Source organism: Vidua chalybeata, chromosome 8 (assembly GCF_026979565.1).
Source record: "Vidua chalybeata isolate OUT-0048 chromosome 8, bVidCha1 merged haplotype, whole genome shotgun sequence".
NCBI classification, from domain to species: domain Eukaryota; kingdom Metazoa; phylum Chordata; class Aves; order Passeriformes; family Viduidae; genus Vidua; species Vidua chalybeata.
The window spans coordinates 27,739,569-27,765,234 of NC_071537.1; the positions used below are offsets into that span (position 1 = coordinate 27,739,569).

Consider the following 25,666-nt stretch of genomic DNA (forward strand, 5'->3'; position numbering starts at 1 on the left):
ATGAGATTTATTCACATTAACAGCCAGCTTTTGAGACATCTGATATTCTTTCTCCCAACTGATGTGGTACCAATTCCAGACCAGGAGAATAGGCATAAGGAGATAAAAGCATCCCAAAAGAACAAGTAACTAGGTTAAAAAAACCTATGGAAACTAGTTAGGAGTATTGAGAAAAATATTTTCAGTCCTCTAAGTTTTTTTTTAAATTGTAGCTCTCTATAATGTGACTGTGACATTTAGTACTGAAAGGCAATTTAAACTCAGATTCTTACGAGGGATAACTGCACAGGGTTCTTTGTGCATATATATATACATATATATCTGTTTACATATGTCATGTATATCATATATATATATATATATATATTTAATGACAGCTGTGTGTTTCCTAAAGGAGACATGAAGAAGTGCCATTTTTATGACAGCCCTAGGTGAATGTGGGAAGGGTATATTTTTACAGGAGTACATTTTAGCTAATTCATGTATGATCTTAGATTTAGCCTGTGTTGCTCAGCAGGGTGAAGGAAAAGTCATCCACTGGGGGAGCTGTCTCTAATCTGCTTTTTGAAGGACCTCCTGAAGAATTGCATTTTGTCACTCTTGGGATGCAGGGTCTGTGACCTGGGTACCCATCTTTCTAGCCTTCAGGCTTTTCAATATATTTTTGATGAGAAACAGTCAAATCTTTTTCCCCTCCTGGAATTCTAAAAATGATTGTGTACTTTTGCTGGTACAAGGCTGACAGCCCTGAGTGTAGGAGGCCTTTTCATGCTTCTGAGCAATGAAAAGATGTCGTTTTGTATGGTCTGAGCTGCCAGTTCTGTAAGGACCTCAGCTATTGGAGTTTCTTCCCAATCCCAGACTGTGTCAATTTTGTAGGTCCATCAGAGCACAGATTCTCAACTGTCACCTTGGCAGTGCTAATAAGCAGCATTTTAGTAGCATCTCCTGGGCTGATGTGATGATTGTATTTGTCACCCATTCATTCATCCTTCCCTGCAGGTGCTGCAGTTTGAAGTCTGCAGTGAAACTCGTTGTCAGTCTCTAATGCAAGCCCTGAGAGTTCAGTAATGACCAAGTTTTCACTCAAGTATCACAAGCTACTAAGTTAATGGGCAGCCAGCAGATTGTAGGGCCTTTCAGTCACCAGAGCTTGTCCCAAGCCTGCTCCAAGGCAGCTGGGATTTTTTTGCCATGGAGATGTGGACAAACCCACGTAATTATTAACACACTGTTAATTTCCTTTAATTAATTTGATTGGTGAACAAAGTCTGTAGCCTTCAAACATTCTGGGATCTATAAGGCAATTCTGTGAGTTACAAAAAAAACCCCACATTAGCTGAACCACTTGTAGAGGCCTGATGTACTTTATGGAAAAGAAATACTGGAAATTCAGCAGTTGCTGCAAATTCCCCTTAACTTTATGAAAACTTGTGGGCAGTAATTACTAACAAATTATTTTTCTGTAGACCTACTGAGAGGAGGGGGATAAGAAAATTATTTTACTGTAGATCTATTGAGAGGAGCCTGAGAAAGCAGGCTTATTGCTTCCTACTTTGTATGCACCAACTTCTGCTTATGCCAGGAAAGGGATTTAGGAAGAGTTCCCAACAAATACAATGGATGGCGTTAGCATTTTTTTTTTTTTCCTGATAAATGGAAGTGTTTTTTTCCAAGAAACATTAAATAATTCTACATTTTACTGTACATGTAGTAGGTAAGAATTTCTTTTCCATTTCCTAAGTATATATTATCTAAATATATACAATTTCTATTGGTGACATTTGCTTTCTACTTTTCTTGTTCAGCTGTTTCTGCATTTTAATGCTGAAATGCAGTGTTGAATATTTCTAAAGCAACTCGTCTAAGATAATATTAAAATATAGTCTTAATAATGCACTCAAAAGTTGTCTTTCCTAAGTCAGTTTTCCAATTTTCCATTGGCTGATTTTTGGCCAGTCTCTATAATTTGGATTGAGTTGGGGAGTTTTTTTTGGTGATTTTTATTTCTTTTTCCCTTTCAAAAAATATATGGAAGAACTAGAAAAGATGTATGAGGAAGAAGGGTGACTAGAGATATCAAATTGTTTCTATATGAAGAGACATACAGGCCACAGTTTTGCAGCTCAGTAAGCAGACAAAAGAAGGGAGTGTGTCTAGGTGCTTAGGAAATAAAGAGATTAAAAGACGAAATGGGAGGAATTATTCATTTTTTCTTGTAATGGAAGCCTAGATGATACTTAAAAAAATGAACTGGTAGGCAGCTTACAACCTATAAGAGGAAGTACATTTTCAGAGACTGCCTCCTTATATTTTGAAATTCATTGCCACACAATGTATGGAAGAGAGAAGTTTAAATGGACTCAGAAGACCTTAGGAAAATGAATGCCTGATGGGTCCACTGAGGAAATAGTCTTTATATTGCATTAAGGAGATATTTCTCACACTTTGAATTTCATGAGAGGGAATACTGATTTTTTTCTTTAAATATATAAATGGCTGGATAACAATCACCATAGCAACAGAAAGAATATCAGGTTAAGGCAGTAAGAAAGGGATTTAATGAATGTAATGTGTGTGGTTTTTCCCTCCTCAGATATGTTTGTGGTAATTCTCTGCCATATTTCTGCATCCGTATTCTCTGAGGGCATTGCCCATTTTAGCCCTAATTCTATGTACAAATGCTCTGCTGTTCATTGTTGAAAAACCACCTGCCCTGCAGTGACCAAGAGCCATTTAGAGTGTAGAAATAAATCTTGTAATGTTTTAAGGTAGGGTGATCTTCGAATGAGGTCTGACTGCTGGGTCATTCCCAGAGAGCTGCTGCCTTTCCCTCAGCAGAGGTTCTGCTGCTTATCTGTGGCCCTCCATGGGCCCAAAGTGTTTCTCTCCCTCCACTGAGAAGTTTGGACCACACAGAAATCATGTCTTGTTTTCTAATTTGATCAGCTTTGACCTTTCTAGAAGCTTTTCTCAAGACTTGGAAAACAACAACACGTCAGGTGCAATATTAAATAAGCTCTGTAGTAATTACATAAACCTACTAAATTATTGAATCCTCCTAAACAAATGATGTAGGGAACTCTAATAAAGCTTCCTGGAGATCAGTGGTTTTTTTTAAACTGCAGTAAGGAAACTGAAAGGAGAGCCTTTAAGCATTACACATAGTATGAACTGTATTTCTTACCTCCTTTTATTTCTTACCTTTGACTACTTCTCTGGAATTACCACATCCTTTCTAGTGATGGAGTTTTGCTGGTATGTGGCAGTTTGTGGAGCTGGGAGAAAGTATTTATTACTGTAATCTTTCTTATATACCCTGTGTGCACTGTCTGTCAGTGTCCAAAATTGCTAAGAAGTTCTCATTGTCCAGTATTTTTTTAAAAGCTAAACATTCTCCTGAATGTTGATTTGAAGCAGGGCAGTAGGCTGTAAGCAAAAGGTTTGTAAACAGTAACATGGAAAAGTATTTTTCATGCTTACCACAGTTTCTATATGAAGACTATGCAAAGATTAGCTAAGTGTATTGTTATGTTCCTTGTGAATACTTAGCAACTGGTACATAATTTATATAAACTATAATATCTATGGATCTGGTGTTTGTATATTCTCTGCTAATTGGCTTTGTGAGCAAGCTGATTTTATTTGCCTTACAAAACCTGTTCTATGTATGTAACAAAGCCCAAGGGATAAATATATTTTTGAAAACTGTCTCAATATAGCTTGTTGTTAATTAAAACCATTAAATGCCTATCATTACAGAGAAGAAAATTGATGTTTTGCTTAATACTATCCACAGTTCTTCTGTTTCTTGGAGAGGCAATTATCCATTACCAAACACTAGGTTATGGGTTTTTTTTACTCAGTGGGTTTTGTTGTAGAGGAAAAAAATATCTACAAATTGTTTAAGCCATTTTATGTCACTTTCTGTGAGTAGCGAGGATAAAGATGAAGTCATATTGTAAAGATCAATATAAGGGAAAGTTCAGTAAAAATGGAACTTTCAAATTTATTACAAGAATTTTCAGTGTTCCATAGATGTGGATGTAGATTCCACTATGCTGATAACCACAGCTGGTCAAAATTCACTTAAAATCTTTAGCAGGGGAGCTTTGGCATTTAGGGTCTTTACTGATGTCAAGACAAAGTGTTAACTTGTCTTAACAACAATTCTGATAAAATAATATTGGAGTTTTTTAATTGTCATTTTTAAGTATCAACATTTCATCTAAGACTTAGACCTTCTTGTATTTAAGTTTTCAGTTTGGTTTATAAATTACATTTATGAATCTACACCTTTTGAACTAAAATACAAAGTGGCTATCTTTTTTCTCTAGAACATTGTCCTTGTTATATCAAGGCCAACAAAATATCATGTGGTAATTAGATAATGCCAATGCTTATTTTTTAAAATAAGTTTCTACAAAAAATTACTCTGGATGTTGTGGAGCTTTTTGTAAGTGTCTGGAGTTTGAGAGAAGAGCAGTTTTCAATACAGGATTGAGAACTGGCTTGATAGGTGATACCAGAGAGTGGGCTGAACTTTGCTTTCATTCTGAGATGACTCAGTGCCTTTAACCAGAATCAGAAAGTGATTCATGGTGGCCGGGCTTCAGAAGGTGAAAATCACAGCTGGTGAAATCACACAGTGGTCTGTACCTCAGGGGCCAGGCTAGGAAAAGTTCTGTTGTTAGAACTGCAGAAATATGGGTGGCTTTCTTAAATGTGAGACATCAAAGCATTCAGCTCAGATAATAGCAAAGAAACACAGTAAGGAATTGCAAAAAAAAAAAAAAAAAAAAAAAGAGCAGTTTTGACATAGCCTGTTGTAGCATGCTGGTTAATTCCTACATGAAGAGCTCTCATGTAGAAGGACTGGAAAACAGGTCCTGACAACTGTCCAGCTGTGCAAGCCTCCCTTGCTCTCCCTTCCCAGTAAAATTCTTAGAACAGCACAACAGGGCATTATTTGGTTTCTAGATTCTGTAGAGCAGGACAAGAACCTATAGGAAATTAGCATGAGTTTGTATTTGTTGTTAGATCCAACTTTTAGATGATGAGGGTTTTTTGTTTACAAACAGTCTGCTGAGGTCACTATTGCATAAATAACAAGGATAGTTCTGTTCTCAAAAGCTAATAATTTGCTACCAAAAAGCATTTTGGAGCTTTGAAAATAATCTGTTCTCTGCGTGAAATGGATTTGTTTCCACTTTACCTACATATAATGAGTAGTGGTAAAGGGAATTGGTTCAGTTTTGTCCACAAGCAGCTATTCCTGAGCTACCTGATGTTCAGTAATTGGCTGTAGCATTCAAAGTATCCTCAGAGTTCAGGACATGTTGGATTTCACTGGACAATGACTTTGTCTTTTAAACTGCAGGAGAAAGTAGAGGGGCTTGTTTGCCTTTTAAATAGGTAACCCAGTGGCAATGTGTTTTTAGCCAGTGACCTGTGACAGCTGTTGAGGACTTTATACCTGGATTGGTCTCACTTTTATGATTACTTATCAGTTTTAATTTTATGCTTAGAGACCTGGTTGTTCATATCAAAGGGTAATTTACAATGCCCCTGGGAAGTGCCTGATTCAGCAGTATCTTGGGTCCTCACAGTTAATTTATTTGACCTTTAAAAGAGTTATGGTGCTGCACACACATCTTTTGCTATGGCAATGCTGCCATCTGATTCAACAACAGCATTTCTACACTGTGGCACCTTGTTTGTATCTTAAAGCCTTGAAAAGTGGCAAAACTGCAGGAGGACAGGGGTGGAAGTTCCTTGCCTGCTTTTCCAGACACAAGCCTGTGAGAGTCCCGTAGAAAATACCTCCAATTTATTTTCAACACCTTCTTCACCACATCTTGATTTTATGTCAGGGAAATGAAATACAAAAATTTTGGGATAGAGTAATACTTCCCTGCACTTCATAAAGAAGCCATCAGAGGATAAGATTCTTGTTCATATTGTTTTCATCACTCTCATGATTGCTTCATTTAGTACTACATCTTTCTCAGTGCCTGTGTTGCTGCACTAATAACATCAGCATGTTGCAGTCACTGCTCCTTCAAAGACTAGTATTAATTGAAGCAATTTATTCTAGCAGAGCTGAAGATGGCCTATTTATACTTTTATATAATGAATTGCAGAATACATTTATCTTGTCATGTCCTTTCAGCTCCTTTTCCTGCCAAGTATGGATTTGCTGCCCCAGACAAGCCTTGCCCAGGCTCAGCACAGTAGAACACAGGTGTTATTCTGTGTTGCATAGAAGGCCAGCTATCACAACATGGAAAGAGGAGCAGCCCTGAATTAGTACCAGTGCTGCTTCGTTACCTGCTAGCAAAATAATATCTCAATTTGCTACATAATGGACCAGTATCTCATTTCACCAAAAAAGATAATTCTCATAATCGATGCCCTTCAACATAATATTAAACATGCTGTTTATGCAATATAAAATATATGCTGCTGATCTATTCCCAAGAAGTCTGACACTGTGTTAATAAAAACTTTAGGGTTAAAAAAACCCCATTGCTTCAATTCTGCATGAAACTCCTCAGTCACAATTCTGCCAAAAGCAGTAGAGTACCTTGGCTTCCTTAATGTTAGTAGTATAAGGCATCACATATCTAATCTTCATTTATGTTGTAGAGCTCTATTATATGTAAAGTATTTGGCTTTTAATAGTATGGTCATTACATTTAATTGAATTGATCTTTGACTAATGAAAAACGTATGGGAAAACATTTCATCTCATGTCAAAATATTTGATATTCTCTGCAATGTAAGACCATAAAAAAATGGAGCAAGATACTGCTGAGTTATGATAGGTAGGGTCGAAATTATTAGCTGCAGTGAACGGCAGACTTTGAAGAGCAGGACCTGAATAAATACACAGGCTTCTAGAGAATAAGAATATTAATGCTGAAATACCTCTACCAAAGCCTCTGCTGATAGTCCTCTGTCCTAGACTATCCTTACAGTTTTGGGTTAACTAATGGCATTTTTCCCCTCTAGGTTTTCCCTATCTTTTATGTAAGAATTATTGTAAATGACATGGAGAGAGAGACTCCATATCCATATGCTATCTAGTTACTCTGTAGATAATAGCAATTAAGTACTGTCATTGATCTTACATGGCAAAAATATGCTTCTGATACTAATTTGCACTTTGTTTCAATGCACTGTAATTTTTAGCGTTTTGCATTGGTTTTGAGCTGTTTGAATTAATTTTAAATCTTTATTCCACTTTGTTGAAATTCTCTGCTTGTTACTATGCAGCTTCTTGCCAAAGTACATTTTGTTGGCACAATTGGAGATTTGTTTTCTTAAATTCTAAATCAGAGTTTCGTGGGACTATCTACATTAGTGCTGCTTTTCTCTGTTAATTGTGACCCCATTCCCTCAGATATTTGAAGGGCACTGTGCTGCTTCAAGGGCAGACTTCATGTGGCATCTCAGTCCCAGACATTTGCCATTTGTCTCGCTGGCTGCTCAGGCAAGCAGTGGTGTAAATCTGTTTCCTTAGATATGTCAGTTCAGGTCAATTGCTCTTTCCTATTCACATCCCTCCTTCAGCGTTCTTGAACTTTCTCTATTTTCTGTTCTAGGTCTATGCTCAATTAACTTTTTATAAATGTAGCTCTCGGGACTCAGTGGCGTTACATAGGCTTGCAAAGTTAACGGTTGTAGGCTGGAACCTCAAATTTCTCCTGGGCACTTTTGACAGAATTTCTCCCTGGCAGAATTCTAGGAATGGCTTTGGTTCAGCTGTAGGGAATGTTTTTTTTCTTTTGGACATGAAAGTAGCTGAGGTTTTCAAATATTCTGAATTATGACATTCCTTGAAAAAACTACACCAGTACATTTTAACTTTGTGGATAGTATGTCCCTATACCAGCCTTAAAGATGGCAATCAATCCACTCACCTGGGAAATGGCAAACTGAGGGGATCACAGGTTAAACCTTGCACTCTGGGACTTGAACGAAATTGTTTCATGTTGGACAAAACCATTCTTATCACCTTTGGCTGGGATCCAGCATTATGTAAAACAATTGTTTGGATCTGGTATCTCTGGTGAATTCAAGAACCACCAGAGGGTTCTTTGATTTTTTTTATCTATGTACCTCCTATCCTGGATGTACCAAACCCTTTCCATGAAAAATTGTTTTGCTTAGAGATACTAAAAAAATCCCTGCCCTTTTATCTATTTCTCATTTAACAGTCTTCACTGAGAATGAATAAACGTTTCTAGGAAACAATTTATATTTCCTGTTAAAAGGGTCTCTGTAGATTACAATATGTTTGCAACAGTAGTTCTGTTGCCTTAGATCTAGTTTTGTTTCTAATTTTCCCTTTTGTTGGTCATCATTATCTTCAGTATTCACAGTTGCATCCTGTGAATCCATCCTTTCTGATCTTTCATCCTTTCTGTATGAACTGAATCCTCCATCACAGTAGCAGTTGTGTTGTTCTCTCTTGATATTCTTCCAGCATGCCTAACTCTTGTTCAGACAGATGCTAAGCACGGTGTTAGGACCGTACATTCTTCTCAGCTGTGTTGAGGCTCCTCTGTCCAGCCTGTGCCATGAGATGTGGAGTCCAGGACCACAGTGGTACTTGTGCAGCAGTACTGTTTCACAAGCTCATCATCATTTGCACCTCATTGTCACCCTGCACAACTTTTTCATTGATTTCTGTGTTTGTTTCTTCAGTTGAACTATGCCTATTTCCCATTTTTCTGTTCCATAAGTGTTCACTTCTACTTATGCAAGATGCATATTATTGTTTCATATTGGAGTTCTTACCACTCCTATATATTTTTCTCACTGCTTGATATAGTTTGATATATTTTCAGCACTTCCCAGTTTTGAGATATCTTTGCATCTTAGACATTTTAATATTAGTAATTTCCTATTTCCTGTTCCAAAACAGTAAAAAAGCTATTAAGTCACAAAGATCTTAATATTGACTTGCTCTGAGCTATTCAGAACTTTTCTTCTCATCTTGATACATCATTTTCCATTGTTCCATAGAAGCTAATTGGTAAATCATGTGGTATTGTCTTTTTTCAGGAGACAAATAGCCCTAGGTGAGGGTTCATAAGACCTTGTATGAAATAAACCTAAAATTCAGATACAAGCATAATGTCCTCTTCATTTCAGCTACCTATTAATTCTACAATACTATTGAAAAAGCAGTCAAGTTTCTCCAGAATGACTTGGTAATTTTTCGGTCTTGCTGCCTCATGTTCATCTTCCTGTGGTTCTCTGGAGAAATTTTATTATCATCTATATAGCACCATAAATTTGCAAAAAAAATTGCACTAAAATTGGAATAAATGGAATTCTTCTCCCTGAAGGTGTTGCATTCCTAAAGACTCATTAAAGCATCAACAGCCACATCTGTGTCCTTTGGCATCCTGGACACAAAACCAGAGTCCCCTTGTAGAAGCAGCAGTGGCAAAGCAATCCCAGGGGAGGCAGCCTCTCCCTCTGCACCTTTTTTCTAACTTTATGCAGCTTTCCATGGTCTCCCTGCCCCTCTCTGACCTTTTATCAAGTAGATGCAATCCTTATGGTGCCCTTAATGGCACACTGAGCCTCTTGAGCATTGAGCAGGATGGCATAAAAGTTTCACCCAAAACCTGGGAGTTTATGTACCATTTGAGACTGGGTTCTCAATCCTCTGCTTCATAGTTTTAATATGGTTTGGAGTTCTCTGTGGGTACACAGGTGTTCCAGTCACACTGCAAATGTTTGGGAGCAAGATATGTTTTTAACACAAACAAATGCAAAATATCAGACTAGAATGTGTGGATGTAGATGACATTGCAAACAGGGATGAGTTATGCTGGACCACAGAATGTATCTTAAATCGGTTCATCTGGTGATCTTACCCAGTATCTGGTCCTTATATTGACTATAAGCTTATGTTTTAGAGTAGAAATGTTAGAATATTCCTAATATGTAGTTCTGATGGATTTTTTTGTATCAGTGTTTGGATTTGCTTGCAAGTAAATTATTTGATACCTTTTCATTTTCTGAATCCTCTTTTATATTATTGAGGATTACACAAATACGAAAGAGTTTTTAACTACTACTACTACTGCATTTGAAAAGGAATTGTGGACTTAAATATTTTAAGTGGACTTAAATTTGTTTTAAGATTTAGGTTAAACTTTTATTCCTTAGAACTGTAACAGAGAAATGTCCAATTTACTCAATTTATTTAATGGAGTAAATATTTAATATTATTTTCATATTATTTTATAATTTGTTTATAATTTATTTATAATATATTTTCATATTTATTTCATAATTTTCACATTAGTTTTATTTAATATTTGTCCCCTGTAAACATTAATTTTCTTGTTTATTTGTTGTTTTATTATCAGGTTCACTTAAATTCTGCTTTTAGCTGTATTGCAAGGCTTGCAAAGGGAATGAGGCAGCAATGTGTAAAAGACACATATATGGTAGAAGGACATCATACTTGGCATAAACTCTGTTGACTTCAAGGTTAGGAAATAAGTTGTCATTGAAATGAAATCTGTTTGAGTCTAACTTTAATCTAAAAGCATTTTTAGACTGTGAGTGGCATAGATTAATTTATTTAACTCCATGGACTGAACAGCTTTTTTATTCACAGAAAATGTTCTCTGGTTGATATGGGTGCCTCTGTCTCGTGGTGAGAACTGCCTGCCTTGCAGTCTTTTCACTTTCCTCTCTCTTTGAAGTTTTTCAGATTTTAAGTAAGGGGTTCCCAAATTTACTTTCATTGGATTGTGTAACCTTAGTTCCAACAAGTTGCTCAATCAAAGTTTTTGGGTTTTGGTAAAACAGAAAATGTATACTCTGGTTAGAATGTAACCATTTCAAACATTAATGTACATCTGCTGAGAATGATCTCTTTTATTTCTTATGTGAATCATGTTTTTCCTGAAAAGTAGACCATGTTTAGGATACTGTCATACTTGAAATTGTGTTAGATAGCAGTGACATGCATTATTTGGACAGCAACTACTGCATTGTAAACTAAAATAGTGTAGATAATCACGTTCAATACTGTGATAGAAACACTGAACACTTTATTTGCTAATCTCTGTTTTCAACTGAATTTACTAGTAGTTTGGGATAATTTGCATCTCCATTTGGTTGGGCCTGTGACAGACATTTGTTTTGATTGTGTTTTGAGTAAGTGTCTTTGTTTCATCCTGCATTGCTTGTGGAGGGTGAAAACAATCTTAAAATTGTTATTTTCTCTCTCCAAACCTTTCCTTGCAGTTCTAGTTGAAAATGCAGTAAATATTGACTGAAATTTGAAGCATGTTTTGAGTCAGAATTTTCCAACAAATTACCTTCTTGTCTGAATTCTACATTTGTTTCCTCTGGGTAGCCTTTACTGGATGGTTTAGCTTCTGCTGTATGGCTAGAACTAGAGGATTCCCAGCAAAAGGGCTGTTTCAGAAAGAAAAGCTAGGACGCTTTAAGTTGAAAATCTTTCATAAAGTAGCTGATTTCAAAGCTTGAACTCTCATAACCAGGTAACTTGAGAATCAAAAAATCCCAGTCAGACTGCCATTAAATGCATGTTCCAGAGACCACTGATTTTTTTTTTTTTAAACACATCCTGCAAGTGCTGATTCTGCAAGCAGTTGTTTCTCATAATCAGATCTAAAAGCCCTTTATCTCCTATCAGCTGATGGCTGTGCTATAACCTTTGTCTCCAGACTTCTGGTAGGAAATTTGTACATATTTCTACAAAGAATGAAACTCTAATGGCCTTTACAGCAGTACTCATGGTGTGTAACCGTGCTGGAAATTAGTTTCTCAGGCACTGATCTTGACAGGTCAGCTGTCACAAATTGATATACATATCTGTAAATACATCACTCCTATAAACAACATTCTGTCTGCAAGAAGTGGAAGATAAAATTGGCACAGTTCTTAACAAATGAAGTGTTCCAAAGCACAAGGATACACAGGGAAAATCCCTTCTGGAAATGGCTTTCCTTATGTTCCATTTATGATTTTTATCTCTATAGTTTGCTTTTAAGAAGCTGAAAAGTTTGTACTCTGGAGTACTGTTCTGAAGCAAAATATGCTCCTTCTCCTTGCGCTTACCCCTGCTGCATAGAAGAATCTTTGTCTGCTCCTCTTGGAAAAAAAAAAATACATGGGTTTACACTGTCTTGTCTCCAGTATTTCAGTATTTTTGGAACTCTTCAAGGTAGTGCAGAATATGAAACAGAGTATTTGAGAAGTCTAGGGCCCTTGTATGAAATCAGATTTTGAAAGGTGCATGTGTAGGAGAAAAAATTGGTGTGTCAGTCTACCAGTGATGAAGTAGTAACTTGAATGTGTTACATTTCCTGTATTTAATGACCATTTAATCATCACCTGTAGATTTTGCAAGCCATTTTGGCAAAAATCTTGATCATATGCCTAGAATAAGCAAAGAAGGTTTAAACAGTAAGCTTTCATTACAGATTTGAGACCCAATAGATGCTATACACACCTACACTGATCTTTGACGTCTATTGAACCATGTTGATTTATGTCAAAGGAACGAGCTGTCCATTTGGTTGGGCAGTAGCAAGGGCTGAGGAACATCTGGAAATATCTCAGAGCAAGCATCTAAATTCAAATTCAAAAGATACCATGGCTACAGTTATTTAGCTGCCTGTGTTGCTGCAGACACTTGATGTGCAGACACCTCTGTCACTCCAAACTGCCATCACAGGAGGAGAGTGTTCAATCGGAGGTATTTTAGCTTCCAGGAGTGTCATTAGAAAGCTGAAAATTATTCATACATTCTCCTCCTCCATCCTCCAGGTCATCTGGATAAAAGGAGGTTTACCTTAAGTCTTTCCTCTCCTACATCTCAGCTTTCAAGATTTAGTGACTGTGCAATAATTTTCATCAGTTGTGATAGTTGCTGAATATTCACTGAATGTCTTGTTCTTTTCTAGTTCCCTGTTTATCTGTTTAATGCAATAAACCAGAAATAAAACTATACAGATCTCTTCCATCACATTTTATTTGTTGATTTGATTTGTGAGGCTTTAGGATAAAACTGAAGTCATAGAAATAAATCATGTAAGACATCTAGCCATAGGCATTTTCAGTGAAATAAGTTCTTTCCAAGAAGATTTTGACTTGTTACATGAAAATTAGCTTCTGGCAGAAGGAATCCATATATCACAGATCTTGGACTGTGTTTAATTTCTACAGGGTATGCCTTCAGCTAACAGCACTGCTTCCAAATATGTGAGCATAGTATTGGTGTTTAAGAGAACAGCTAAAAAAGATAAAAAGAAGAAAAGTTTCTACTTGATACTATTTATGTCTCTTCTGAACAAAATGACACTGTGGATTCTGTTTGAAGGCAAAAGGAGTCTGACTGCTGCTGCTGCTGCTCAGGAGCATATTTAGTTTGAATAATCCAAAGGTCACTAAAAATTGACTTTTCCATTGAACCTGTTCTGTTGAATTGGACTGTATTTCTCTTCAGAAAATGCAGTAAAATTAATTTTTAAATGATACATTTAATTGAAAAATAAAATATTTAGATGTAGTGTTTCAGGGAGATATCCTGAAAACATGCATGTATGTGGTACATCTGGTAGATATGAGATACTTGTTCATCGGGAGTTCAAGAGGCTGCAATTATTTTAGAGATCAGGTAGAAGTAGGACAAGAACAGAGAAAACAGGACTTGAGACAGGAGCTGAAGAAAATGCGAGTTGAGACAGTTTGTCACCATAGAACCCGTGTCAAGAATTTTTGACTGTAGGTGAGCTAAAACACTGTGGAAAAAAAGGTTGGTCTTTGATAAACACAGGGTATTTGAAAATAGGGATCTGAGCAGAGGGGGAAATCTGGGATAGTGCAACCACAGGTAATCCTGAGGACTCTCAGGCAATATAAACTTACTGAGGAGAAGTATAATGTCAGAGTGAACTAAGTGAAATGATATGATAAATACTACAGATAATAGAGCATTTATACTGCACCTATCAATGAACGTACATTCAGGCAAGGTACGTGTTTATGTCTGTCCTCTGAATCACACTCATTCTGATGCTGCATTAAGGAAAGCCACACACCTCTCAACCTCCCTCTATCAGCTCTGGATTTGGTCAAGCTGTTGTTAAACATTTTGTGAATGCTGAAGGATTCCTGCCTGGCAGTGCTTCAGTCTTGGTGCTTTGTGTTCCAGTTGGCGACGTGGGACTCTGAGAAAGGACTGAACGGCAGCCTCCAAGAGCGACGTCTGGGCAACGACTTACAGGGAGTGACACTCAAAGTGGTGACTGTCTTGGTATGATCCTTTCTGAGTTCAGGAAACAAAATGCTCAAAATAAAAAGGATCTGACTGAATATTTTGGGCACTTCCTGCAGTGTTTTCCCCTATCATTTTCAGTTCTGTATTTTTGGATGATCAATTACATAACAAGGAAGATAGATGATGGCCCTTTACTATTTTACGTGAAGCTGTGCACTGTCTGTGATACAGAGCGTTTGTTTGTTTGCCTATGCTATTTTTCTGCATTGTAATTCCTACCAGGCATAGAACCAGCATAGGGTCTGAGTGCACAGGGGTGCATTCCAGATACCATCCTCAAGCTTGAATAGGCAGTTTTCAGCATTTCATGGATTTTAAGATCAGATGGGCCAATTATGATAATCTAATCTTGGCTCTTGTACACTGCAGGCTGTAAAATTTAATCAAGTGTTTCCTGCATCAAGCTCATAAATTCCCATTGAGATAAACTATATCTTTTAGAAAGGTGTCATCTTTCCAAAAAAAATCATTATGCTTTTGGGACTACTGTCTGTTAAACTCTGGAGTGGTAAAGAGCTCCTGTCAGCCAAGTGCTACATTAAGGGCGAATTAGGGCTTGAATGCATTCCTGGCTAAGATATTGTAGTCTACAGATTGCTGAATATAGTGTCCTTTTTTGTTGTTTTCAATTCTATTTTTCTGAATCATGGTACAAATAGGCAGTACCTAAGAGTACATATGTACATGAAGGCACTCCCTCCAGCCCCCAGTTTTCTTTCCTCAATTTATGCTGTAGCTGGTGTGAGAGGTGAGCAGTACCAGGCTACCAAGGCAGCCAACTGCAGTGGCTGTGCCACCAACATCCCTGGGGCCTGTGGGAGAGCAGGACACTCAGCCCCAGCAGAAACCATTCCACAAAATGCTGCTTTTCCTTGGTTCCAAATCAGACTTCTTAAATTAAAATACTCCAGAAACCAGTACACATGAAAGTTACTATTTGAATTTTCAAAATTTTAGATGTTCACAGAATTTCAGTGGTTTTAGTTAGTGTTTTAGTATGTGTCTTGGATAAAAGATGAGGCCTTGTATGTAAAAGATGGCTTTCTAAATCTGGGGTTGAATTTCTTCTGGAGTTTCTGCTTCTTCTCAAGAACTATGGAAAAACCAAGGCTATACATAGTGGTGAGGCAGTGGTATCTGGTAGGAAAGCTTCACAATATCCCACATGACCTGCAATTTTTGCCTCAAGGTTACAGGTATCTCAAAATCTTTACCAAGTTGTCCAGAATTAACTCAGAAAACACCCTTTTGCTCAGAGAAGTAAACTAAAAATCTTGTTTCAAGTGTCAGTTAAGATATTGTTTTGTTCTCAGGAAGAACCTTTTGTGATGGTGGCAGAGAATATCCTTGGGCAGCCAAAACGATATAAAGGCTTTTCCATTGATGTCCTGGATGCACTGGCCAAGAATCTAGGCTTCAAGTATGAGATATATCAAGCTCCTGATGGCAAGTATGGACACCAGCTCCAAAACAGCTCCTGGAATGGCATGATTGGAGAACTCATTAACAAGGTACACAGAGAAGAAGCTGCATTTAAAAAAAATACAGGAGAATGAATTAGGATGAAGGCATTAGTGCAGAATGCTTCTGAGCTATGGAGGGTTTTGAGTATGATATAAACTGCAATTTAAGACTCTGTGTGCAGGATAGGAACTAGAGAGTCTCTTGTTTTATTTGCTTCCAGCTGCTCTCAACATAAATTATATTGGTGTAAATCTATGTGTTTACATTGCTATAATGATAGAGGTCATGTTTGTGTGAGAGGGAATGACTGTAGAAAACAGAGGAAAAAATAAGGCATTCTCCTTAAAATATTAACTACTAGTGTTTTATTTTTTGTCATTTTGTCTTTGAAAGTTGTTTGTAGATGGGACTTTCTGTCATTCTGTGACAATATGTTTACTAGAGAATGAGTAATGACAATGAGTTTGACTCCCAAACAGGAAAAGTAGCCCCAGTAACAGGGAATCGGAATTTAAGCTGGTCTCAAGATTATTCATTCACTTAAAACTGAGAGGACCAAATTTCTTAATTACAGTATTGCAAATCCAGGAGTAAGTTAATTGAACTCCATTATATCCATTTAAGTAAATGGATAGAGTTTATAGGCTGGTAGAGAATGAAATGAGTGTATTTGGTTCATATTCTTCCAACCTGACATGGGACAAGCTTCTTCTTAATCAAGAAGAATCAAAGGAATTAATATTCTATGTTGCTGCTTTTTGTAGAAAAGGTTGCTCTTCTTCAGTGGAGGTTATTACTGAAAGTGAAAGCTTTCTCATTATCTTGTAAATAGGTGGCTCAGTATCTGTAAGGAGATGTTTAGGAAGAAATAGAAGCAATTAAAGCTATTGCAAACATGTGTGTGATAATGGGATGTTCTTGGCTGGTGCTAGGAAGCATAAAGAATTTTTAACTTATTTTGCATTGACATAAACTGTTTGAATTTAATGGATTTAAAAATAAGGTAAGAACTCCTGTTAAATTTCTTTGGAAGTTGCTTTCTTTGAAGCAATAAAATATCTATTATGCTATTTTTAAATGGTATTTCTGCTACCATTTGTTCCACAGACTCCAAAGGGTTTCAAAGCAAACCTCCCTCATCTAATATTTGCTTTACATTCCCAACACAATTAGAGATAGGAAACTGAATGTATATTATGTTTTTTTTTTTTTTTTTGAGGAGACTGCTTTTTATTAAGACAGAAAATATTGAAAATCTAATTGAAGCTCTTCAAAAGCTTTGAGAATCTTATTTATTAACTCCTATCTTACCCTTCATCAAGTGTGGATACTCTTTAAGGATTACCTACATGCAAAACCCTCTTGTTTTAAATATTGAAGTCAAAGCAGTTTCAGGAACAAAGTTACCTTTGTGCATTCTTCCTGTTATGAGCTTTTTCCATCACTTTATTCATTTTAAAAAACAAACAAAATCTCCTCCCCAGTTGCCCTATGAAATCTCTTCATGAATATGGAAAGTTGACAATTCTGCAGGGAGAAAAACAAACATTATCTCTTCCCACCCTGCTATCAAATACACAAGCTAAATAAATGGTGTTCTTTATTGCTTGCAATGCTCTGGGTTAATATGCTTTGGAGTTTTAGGCCTTCTTTGGAAAACAAGTGAGGGATAAAGGTTAAATAAGCTACCCTTCTTCCAGAGAGGAGCTGGGGCCATGCTTTCTGTTCAAGAGAACCTTGACAGGTTATGTTTCATTACCCTTCTTTGGACCAGTGCAATTAACTAATGCTTCAATGGTGAAAGTGATTCTGGTTTTATTTTTAGAGAATTTATATAAATGCATCTAAATGTTTTAAGTTATAGAAGGAAAGGCATGGAGTCACTTGGTTCTTAAAGAGCTTCTCCTTAAGGCTCCTGCTGGCCAAACTCCTGGCGGCAGGGAGCGATGTGACGCGCTGCGTTTGTCTTGCAGAGAGCAGACCTGGCCATCTCAGCCATCACCATAACACCCGAGCGGGAGAGCGTGGTGGACTTCAGCAAGCGCTACATGGACTATTCCGTGGGGATCTTAATCAAAAAGCCCGAGGAGAAGATCAACATCTTCTCTCTCTTCGCTCCTTTCGACTTCGCGGTGTGGGCCTGCATTGCCGCGGCCATCCCGATCGTGGGGGTGCTGATCTTTGTGCTGAACCGCATCCAGGCGGTGCGGGCGCAGAGCGCGGCGCAGCCGAGCCCCTCCGTGTCCTCCACCCTGCACAGTGCCATCTGGGTCGTGTACGGAGCCTTCGTGCAGCAAGGTACTGACCCGGCAGCACCACTGACTGCTCCGCGTGGCGCGAGCGGGCAGCGCAGCTCAGCCCTGCCCACAGTGGGCTAAAGGTGCAACAGAAGGCCTCTGTGGGCAAGTATTATGTTCCATTAGCCCAGCCGAGCAAAAGAACGAAAGAGGCAAGTTTGGGGCTTTATGACTTTTTTATGCCTTTTCTGTCTCTCGGTAAGTCCAGAAAAAGCACTAGCAGGCCTTTACCCTTTGGGAAAATTGTTACACTGGAAACAAACCACAGAGCTGCTTGGTGCAGAACTGCAACACTTCTTCAGCTCTGAAACTAGCACCTTTTTAATTGTTCAATGTATAAACAGAAATAGAAATGTTCAACCTCCTGTGTCCACCAGAGCAGTGAAGTGAATTTTGATGAAAAAATGCATGACTCAGAAATGTATATGTTTTTGAACTCATGTGAGATAGTTTGTCTCTTGGTTGTTTAAACTGAGTATGTAACTAACTTTACACTCAGGAATCTCTAGGCATAGGACCAATCTTACTGAATGCAGTAGTACTGCTGCCATTAATAAAGTCATTTTTGTAACTAATTGTTTAAAAAATCTGCCCACACTGGTTTTGTGCTATATCTAGAATGTTAGTTGTACTCTTGGAAGGTAGGTTTTATGGAATGCTGACATGAGCAAAAGTTGTTAACTTTTTTCTACATTTTTTTTTCATTGTGATTGCAAGCTTGTAAAGCTTCAGCTGGAAAATCCATCCTATTGCTATGAAACTTGGTCCCTCATCTCATTAAGGTGGCAGCCTTGATGGGTTTAAGTGCACTAAAATATAATCAGCACAAACATATGCTGAAGTAAGTAGAACCAGATCTATGGTAAGGTTTAGTCTCCAGTGATACTCAAGCATAACTGTGCTTGAAGACTACTGGAAAAAAATCTTCACATGATTTGGAATCTTGTAAAGGGTAACAAGTAGTGACACTAATGCTTCAGTCTTTGCAGATTTAAATACAACAAAGATAGCACACAAGCCATTAGGCAGTTCTGTGGGGCTTTTTTTCCCATTCTGAGAGGGTAATTGAAAACAGAATATTACTATATGTTGAACACTGTAATGATTTAATTCCTGCATATTAGTTGTGCTTCACCATTCAACTTTATTTACAATATTTTTCATGTTCTTTAGATTTGCTTCTCAATAATTCTCAAGGGAAATATTTTGAAAGATGATTTTCTAGAACACTATTAAGGTCAAGAGGTAGACTGGAGAAAATACTTGTGAATTATCAGCCTTAACAGGAGCAGTGCTTTTCCCACAGTGAAAGGGCAGACTGGAGGGGAAGCAGAGAGGAACTTAACGAAGTTTAACATACATGGGCACACAGAGGGTGATTGCAAATGGAAGCTGCTGAGAGACCCTCCATTTCTCTGTTTATTTGTAGGGGGTGAATCCACTGTCAATTCTGTGGCGATGCGCATTGTAATGGGAAGCTGGTGGCTCTTCACCCTCATTGTGTGTTCTTCCTACACAGCGAATTTAGCAGCATTTCTCACAGTATCAAGGATGGATAATCCCATAAGGTAAGAGCCTCTTCTTAACACGAAGCTGGAAACCTGGATTTCACAGGAAGGTATTATCCATTTCAGTGCTCATTCTTGCAAGAAGGAGATAAGTCTCTAATAAAATACTCTGCTTATTTGCAGTGGCTGTTTTTCTCTCCTCTCTCCCTCTTCACCTTCACTCCAACAACCCTCAAGCAGTTCTGATGGAGGGGACAATGGCACTTTAGTTTTGTATTTTTCCAGAAGAGAGGTCTCTCGTGTCCTGTTGGTTGTTTGGTTGCAATTTGTGTGTGTGTGCAACTTGGAGTTTTTTTTTCTGCAAGTTTAAAGGCTGAAGCTTTTTGTCTTTTTTCTCACAAAATGTGGACAAAATTTCCACCTTCACGCTGGTGTGGAGTGCTGGGAGGGCCGTTGAAATGTCACACTCAGCGCTGACAAGGTTAGAGCTTGATATCTCATGTTTGATGTGGCAGTGATGGAGTGGAGCAGTAGCAGTGCAGCACAGGCTCTTCTAGAAAGTGCTGAGCCAAGGATTTCAGGTGTTAGAGAGTGGCACAGTTCAGCTGCTGCTCTCATTTGAGATTGCATTGGAAAAACTGGCACTGAATGTTTGTGTTCTCTTCCTGAGACAGAAGAATTGTCATTGAGGTGAGGCTGGCATTTGTGGTTTCTGCACAGTAGGACATAAGTTCATTTCTTCTAAACATGAGTTCAACAGAATTTCCAATTTTTAGCTTGCCAATGTTCATTTGCAGATAATGTAATGCTTTGTGTGGATATATCATCATCATCATCATTATACCAGGCCAAAACCTTAACAGACTTTGGTATTAAATTCACTTTCTGTTAGTTTGGCCATAATAAATGGATCTTAACAGTCACACAATAAGTACTCCAAGTAATTTATGGAAATAACATGAGAAACTATGTAGAATAAAACTATCCATGTATGATGCCTGGATGTACTGGGGATAAGGTTAAACTCAGTGAATAAATTGCTCTTGAAAAGCAAGACACAAATAGCTACCCAGAAAGCTTGACTAATGATATTCTTAAAAATTTCTGAAGGTTCTATTTCTTTCACTGCAGAAGAAATTTTCTGTTTGGTCTAATCAGCACTTTCCAAAACTCAGCAAAGTTCAGAGGAGGACAAAAGTTGGAGTGTAATTACATGAGGAAACTCCAAAAAAAGAGGTTTAAGAGCAGAACTATGGATTTTAGAGGAGGCCTTTGAGTATGAGCTGTTACAACATTTACAAGGGATTATAAATCCTCTTCTTATTAAAATGAAAGGACATTGCTAAGAATCTTGAGGAGATAAGTTATTTGGGTAAAGGAACTGCTCAGAATCGTTTCACAAGTATTGAACTCAGGCACCCTTCTACTGCTAGAGATGGCACCTGGAGAATAGTAATTAAATGCCTTTCTATACCTAATGGAAGCTGCCACTTCCCAGGTCCCTTTATCACATCCCCTTAGACAAGTTGAAGATGTAGAAGCAAGAAAGCATCAGCAGAGTAATTCAGGTGCCAGAATGTAAATGTCAAAAGAAATTTAAGTTGCCAGAAGTTTCACTGCTTATGTTCCACCTACTTGGCTATAGGGGCAGTGATCTCTAGTGGGTGTTGTCAGCCACAGTCTGGATAGTTCATACTGCCTGAGGTGTCAAAAGTGGTCCTGTGGCTGTGGCTGAGGCTCCCAAATAATTCCTGAAGTGCCTTGGTGAGAGGAGGTGGGGTAAAGAAATATTCTCTCTGGAAACTGTTGTTGAACCTTCATCCATCTCTGAGCTACAATTTTCATGTCCTCACTCTTTAGGCCAAACAGCTTATAAAATAATTTGTCAGATTTAGAACAAGTATTTTTTTTTTTTTCTGAGAAAGTATATGACTGCCTTTCATGAATTAATAGTGGCCTTGTGCCTCAGCTTCCCATTCTAACTAGCTTCACATCATATGATGTGCAGTGGATGTTTTTGCCTAATTCTGCTACTCAGCTTGCCTGCATTCTTTCATGAACCCAGAAAGGAGTATTTATGTGAAATCAATTTTTCCCACCCAAAGAGCCACAATGAGCTAGAGCAGTATATTTGCTCACCAGCTGAGAACTACCAAATCTATCTGTGTACACTTCCATTGTTAAGAGAAAACAACCCCGATCCTTTCAGTAAATGTCTGCTGTTATCTCTCCCTCCATAGAGAAGTCCTCTGGTGTTCAGTGCTGCTGCCTCCAAATTGCCAGCAGGAGAGAAATAAGTATTATGATGCTGCAGTAGCTGCAGCATAGTTAAGATTTTCATTACAAGACTGATTTTCTTCCCAAGCCCTCTCTAAAATGCCTAATAGAAATTGTTTCAGTATCAAATTTGGCATGTGTGGTCTGTGACTAGTGAAATAGAAGTATGTTTGATTGAATAACTAGGTGTCAATCAACCCAGTGATCACTGCCTCCACAACTTCACTGCAAAACAAGTGTGTCATAGAAATCATAAACAATATTTATTGGAAGGGGCTTGGTGAGATGTTCACTGAAGCGAAGTTGAACTGTTGGAAGGCAGATTTTTAGAATTATCGTGTCAGATGAAAGCCTGCTGATAAGGGAATACTGCTTTTTGGTTTTTATATCTGGCACTGGCAACTCTCACAAGGCTATTCCACCCTGCTGTGAGTTTCAGAGGCTTCCTGTGGCTCATAGAAAGGTGAAATACCCAGTGTAGGAGGAATGGCAGAAAGCAGCTTTGATCTGCCACCTCTGTTTGTTTCCTGACAGTTACTTTGTAAATCCCAAACAGGATTTTTTTTTGTCCAGGTGTCTAGATCCCAAGTAAGAGATGTGCTTAACTTGGAAAGAAAAACTATTTTCTCCTTGGATTTTCTCAAAACATCAAGGCCTTCATCTCCAGTGTGCAAACAAGAAGAGGCACTGGTTTTCTGGTCTGGCGTGACAGCGTGTGCTTCCTTGCTCCTCATGTGTCCTTTGTGCCCATCATTCATCCTGGTGTCGCGTGGTGGTGGGATGGGTCCAAACGTGGAGTTTGAGACCCACATGGAAACCTCTATCCCCTCAGGAGATCAAAGCTGACAGGAAATATGGTGTACCTTCCTTGGCTACCCTCAATTTTTCAGTTAGTAGTAGTTGGTGCTTCTGCTTTCTGTTGATCTTTTAATTCTGCTTCCTAATCCATTTATCCAAATTTCCTCCTGTGCTTCTCATCTCCTCTGTGCCCCACCTCCCAGCCAGGGAACAAAGGCAATGTCGTGGTTATCTCAGGATTTCTGTGTGTATGGAGACCCACAGGCAGGGCAGTGACACATCAAGCAGATTTCCTGACCCCTTGGGGCAGAGGAGAGAGGTGTTACCTACTTCAGTACGGAAAAAGGGAAGGTAACTACTGGTGGCAACTGCTTTGGAGCTCAGGTTAGGAAGCTGGGATCCATGTTCTAACTTTGTAAATAATCAATTCTCAATTTTTGTTTTTAATAAGAAATCTAGGTAATGTTTAGAACCTGTGCTAATCCTCGAGAAACTCTAAGTTTAAACCCAAATGATTTGCATTTACGGTTTTAATATTTGCCTTCAGTACTGTGTGCAGCTGAGGAGTCTTCTAATGGGTCAGTCTACCAGGTAATGCAGAATTATTACATGTGAGCTTGTTCTTTCTTTTGTCTTATTACATTTTCAAACAGCTCTTGGATCTGCTGTCTGACCTTCCATTTGTAATTATGAGTTTAATTAGCAGTGACTTACATTCCAGCTTCATTTCTTGTTAACAAGCAGACTACATGCAGTTCAGTAGCTGCACAGATATTCTGAAACTCAGGTTTAGGAGAGCTTGTCTGACAAGAAGCCAAGAATCATACCAGAAAAATAGGACATGAAAAAGGTATTCTATTTTCAAATTCAAAAGAGTTTAAATTTTTTATCAAATTGATCCTTAAATTTGTACATGCTATGGATGCCCTGAGAGGCATCTGTACTATATGCATTCATGAATTGCATACAAATGCATAATTTATCTGCTTTAAGATCTCAGCTGTTGTTTCATGATTTCAGATTTATTTATTTGTATTTTAATCCCCCTATTTCTTGTGTTTTGGTGACAGCTGAAGATTTAGAGCAGCTTAGTTGGGGTGATAGGCCAGCACTTGGAAGACTTGGGTGCAAATTCTTTTTCTACCACAAGCTTTGTTTGATCTTGGCAAGCTTAACCTCCCCTCTGTCTTTGTTCTCCTTCTGTGTAACACAGCAGTAATATTTTCTTATATGGCATATTGTCAGTTTAGCTGTTTTAAAGATGATGGCCATAAATGATCATATTATAGTAGCACTGCAGGTATCAAAAAAAGATATATTTTCTGGGTTGCATACAAAACAGAAGCAATCTCAAAATATTTTATAATAAAATGAGAAAAGTACTTGGAAGATGCCAGCCAGAGGGAAATGAACAAACATTTCATCCACTGTAGTTAAGTGGATTTGATAGGGTTGGTGGCAAGAACCTCACCAGAATCCTGCTGTATTCACAGCAATTTTATCTTGAAATTCCTCATGTTTGAAAACAGCCTTTCTCTTGTTAATATCAGATGTGTCTTTTTAAATATTTCATTGGATTTCGTTGTGTTTAATTTGAGCTATGTTTTGCAATGTCTGTGCAGCACCTCAGGCCTGTTGGCAGGAGGCACGTATGAATGAGCATGATAAAAAATAATTATTGTGATTATCATTAAAGGCCTGTGAGCAAAAGCTTCAATCGTTAAATAACTAGACCAAGTCCCTCCATAAAAACAAAGGCTAAAAAAGAAAGATGCAAGAACTCAAAACTTTTCTTCCTTTCCAGAACATTCTCTCTCTGGAGCACAGGGGTGAATTTCCCTGGGAAAAGCTCTGTGCAGCAGGGCAGCAGTGCTCAGGGGCAGAACTTGCCAGCATTTGCCTTCAGGCTCTGCTCAGGACAAGGCACTGGGCTGCTGCCAGTGCTCCAACTCCCATTGTTCGTCTTTTCGTTTCACTCCTATTGATGGTGCTGCCCCGTGGTGCTGCCTGGAAAGCCACAGAATCTGGAGCCTTTTCAAAAGCTTTCTGAATGTTGGCATATGTCATTCAAGCATGGTTTAAAATGGATCCTAATTACTCCTCTAATTGAACAAGCGGGCAAGCATCTAAGTGCAAATATTTCCCAGGGACGTTTTTCTGAGAAAAATGAGAATGCACAGCTGAAAGTCAAGCTTGCATTCCATCTCTCAGTTGCCATTAAAAAATGAGGTGTAGATTGGAGATCAATGGCAAACCAAGAGATTTGTGATTCCACACCTCTCCAGCTTGACTTTTGAGAGATCTATATCATAGCATCTCTTCATTTGTTCTGGTTACTGAGAAGTTCTGTGACTGGGGTGGGTTGAGGCATTAAAATTCAGATGCATGCACAGTTTAGAGAAGAAAATGCTTTGGATATAACATTAGCAAAATCTACCATCTGTGCAGGTAATAAAATCTTTATTATTTTCTTTTTTTTCTTTTGCTTTGAAAGGAGAAAAATCTAGCAAGAGTAGCAGCCCTCAGGACAGCCCATCAAAACGTACAAGGATTGGTTGAAATCTGATATTTGGTACATAGACTTTCCTCAGCTCGGACAGAGTCACCTTTTGGGTCAGATTGTCTGTCTCACATTAATGCAGGTTATTCCCCAGCTCTCCACAGAGGAGCTGTATGCTTTCTGCATGCATTCAATCCCACTGGCCCCTGACTTACACCTTGTTGTACGATGAGGTTTCTTTTTATTACATGGATAGCACCTATGACTTATTTTGTCAGGTTGTATTTTTTATTTGATTCCCAAGGGATAAACAATACACAACAGAGTAATAGAAGATTTTTGCTCAATAGGATACTTAGATTTCTATTATTTTTTCTCTAAAGAAGCTGATTTAATGTCTTATATGAACTGATAATAGCATCTAATATAGCAGAATATTAAAAAAGCAAAATAATTATTACTATAGCAAATCAAA

General features: G+C 38.0%; 1 protein-coding gene across 5 annotated transcripts in view; it reads left to right on the top strand.

Annotated features, from left to right (window-relative positions):
* GRID1 (glutamate ionotropic receptor delta type subunit 1) overlaps nt 1-25,666 on the top strand; it is a 483,696-nt gene that overhangs the window by 419,172 nt on the left and 38,858 nt on the right. For all 5 annotated transcript variants that reach the window (XM_053949219.1, XM_053949215.1, XM_053949216.1 and 2 more), the window contains exons 9-12: nt 14,222-14,323; nt 15,661-15,858; nt 17,785-18,109; nt 19,538-19,676. In XM_053949219.1, the coding sequence (XP_053805194.1) occupies nt 14,222-14,323; nt 15,661-15,858; nt 17,785-18,109; nt 19,538-19,676 (764 nt within the window). The remainder of the gene's footprint in view (nt 1-14,221; nt 14,324-15,660; nt 15,859-17,784; nt 18,110-19,537; nt 19,677-25,666) is intronic.